The sequence below is a fragment of the Branchiostoma belcheri genome, unplaced genomic scaffold, assembly GCF_001625305.1.
Source record: "Branchiostoma belcheri isolate BF01 breed outbred unplaced genomic scaffold, Haploidv18h27 scaffold24, whole genome shotgun sequence".
Taxonomy (NCBI): Eukaryota; Metazoa; Chordata; class Leptocardii; order Amphioxiformes; family Branchiostomatidae; genus Branchiostoma; species Branchiostoma belcheri.
The window spans coordinates 963,787-966,243 of record NW_017803843.1 but is presented as its reverse complement, the minus strand read 5'-3'; the positions used below and the strand labels follow the sequence as shown (position 1 = coordinate 966,243).

Genomic DNA, 2,457 nt, shown 5'->3' with positions numbered 1-2,457 from the left:
AAATTATAAACATCTCTTTACGCTTTTATCCTGTGTATTATTTTGGTATTTTGGGGATAAACACTAGTGATGACAGTTCTGTGTTTGTCTATAACACCCAAGGACGATAGGGCGTAGGGGTTATGTTTTTCACAGGCAGAAAATAATTCTAGTATGTACCTGGCGTCTCTCCGCGGCATCAGCCTGACGTGCCTCCAGCGCCTCCACTGTGGCCTTCTTTGCCACACGTGCCCGACGCTTCTCCATGCGGGCCTCCATGCGCCTCCGCTTCTTACTCTCGCATGTAGCGATGACGGCGTCCGTCTCGCTCATTGTCGGCTTGATGAAGAAAGCGGTTGACTTTGCTTCACACGGCTTCTTTGTCGCCTTCCTAGCGGCCTGGTTAGCCAATTTCCGGGATCTCTTGGCCAGAATGTCCTAGGTGAATATTAATGATGAGTACTTGTCTCAAACTTTCCTTTCCTTTTGTTCTTGCATTGGTCTGTCAATCCTTCCATCTAACTTTCCACCCATTCACATTCTTCTATTTACGTTATTTTTACAACACATACTAGTACTCCAAGGTAAACTTACCCGTCTGCGCTCGTCTGCCTCATTCAACTGCGTCCGCAGTTCGTTTGGGGTTTCGGCGATTCTCTTCTTCACCATCTCCCGCCTCTCCTCCATTTTGCGATCCAACTTCTCCAGCCTGACTGGGCGGCGCGGGGGCGCGCTGTTCGTCTCGAACGCCGAGGCGGTCTTCGGGTCCGCCACCTCAAAGGCCACGGATGTCGGCTGGCATTTAATCGGAATCACTCCCGCCTGTCGCAGGTCGGCTAGTACGTCGTCCGACGACTTGGTAGACCTGGCTTGGGACAGCGGAGCCTGCACTACTTGCGCGAGGAATACTTCTGGAATAAACGGAAACTTAACGGCATGCACAGTCGGCCATGAAGCAGCAAAGTCAAGAGAAGAGTGGAATCAACAGACTTGGTTATGCCGATTGAGTTAAAAAGACATGAATGGCAAAAGCTATTTTGTTTCTCTTTCATAAAAACATGGCAGTATTACACTCATGAAGTGTCCTGCTGTTTGTTACCTTCCGGTAACGCGGTGAGCGCTTTGAGAGGCGGCGAAGAATTCAAGGGTTACTACGTGTATCAGAATCCGGTAGCAAAACTGCCAAAAGACGTCCGCGTCACTTACCGTCATTCCCCCTGTCCATAGACATGTCCTGTGGCTCAGATGACTCCTTCGGTCCATCATCTACTCCTTTTCCAGCTGGTGTGACTTTATTGGTTTTGATAAGAGAGCAACAGCTCAGAATATTCATAATAGTTTCCCACATGGCGTCTGTCTGTGACGACGTTTCTCAGGGAAATGTGGTCAGTGGAACGTTGTTGTTCTAGACAGCGCTTAGAGACAGAGAGACGTCACAAACGGTGGGCATCGTGGATGATTCGAACATGCATAACGGGGGTGTCAGGTTCACGAGATGGTTTGATATGGGACTTGAAAACAATCAACTGGAGTTAACAAATACACAAATGTTCGTCTGTGGTTCTTCGACGTTCAAAGATGGTCAATTTCTTCCAGGTAGTTCTATGCCATTAACGGATTAAGTTACAGTCTGGGGCTCCTGATAATAACATATTTTAACGTATCTTTTATTGCCGTCATTTCGATATCTCTGCTTTTCTCTGTAGCATACGATTGAACTTGCTAAACGCGACTGGGACCTGCAGCCGGCCGGGTGTAATTCTATCGACAACCGCTACGCGTCCTTGTGAATACGTACATTCACTACCCACACAGACCTCCCAGTCTGTGAAAAGAGAGAAAGGAGGAGAGAAAGAATGAAGAGAAACCAAAGAATGAACGGAGAAAGGAAACAATAGATATGCAGTGCTAATTTCGACTACCTCTGGGCATAAGACGCACTTCACATCAGTTGACTCCCTAGGACCATTCAAAATCGCCTCCTGGCGGACACCAGAGTAGCGACACGACGTACTGGCTGATCTTCCACAGATTTGTCAATGGCTGCTTACCTGTCATATTGAGCTCGGTATGATGCTAACTTAGCGTGTACTAAATATACAAACTATGCACAACTGTGCACCAAGACAAAAAAATGCACCTTCGGAAAGCGAACATTACTTCGTATTTTGTTTTTGTCATTATACTTGTTACTTGAAGATTCTTTTAGAATCTGCCGGAAACGCACCTACCCGGTGTGTTTCCCACAATCTCAGTGGTCTGTGTGAATGCTGACAGATGAATGACATCGTGAGAACGGTGTGGATGATTTTCATCTACAAGGACACTGTTATCGAGAAATTACCACTAAAGTCTAGTGACTGTGTGTAAGTGCAATGTGAGTCTATACGATGTCCTTGGTCTATTGAATCCTGACGATCAAGCTTCGGAAAACAATGGCATAATGACGCGGAATATAGATCAGCGACTGAAAAAAAA

The 2,457-nt window shown here is 46.6% G+C and overlaps 1 protein-coding gene across 2 annotated transcripts in view; it reads right to left on the bottom strand.

The window, feature by feature from the left end:
* Positions 1–1,319, bottom strand: part of LOC109471039 (trichohyalin-like) — a 4,362-nt gene extending 3,043 nt beyond the window's left edge. Inside the window, exons 1-3 of one of the 2 annotated variants that reach the window (XM_019770217.1) lie at positions 1,186–1,319; positions 574–887; positions 160–417 (exon numbers count right to left, since the gene is read on the bottom strand). In XM_019770217.1, coding sequence (XP_019625776.1) covers positions 160–417; positions 574–887; positions 1,186–1,312 — 699 coding nt within the window. In that variant the 5' untranslated portion in view covers positions 1,313–1,319. Of the gene's footprint in view, positions 1–159; positions 418–573; positions 891–1,185 lie in introns of both variants that reach the window. The other variant, XM_019770216.1, reaches the window with a different exon arrangement.
* Positions 1,320–2,457: the final 1,138 nt, after the last annotated feature.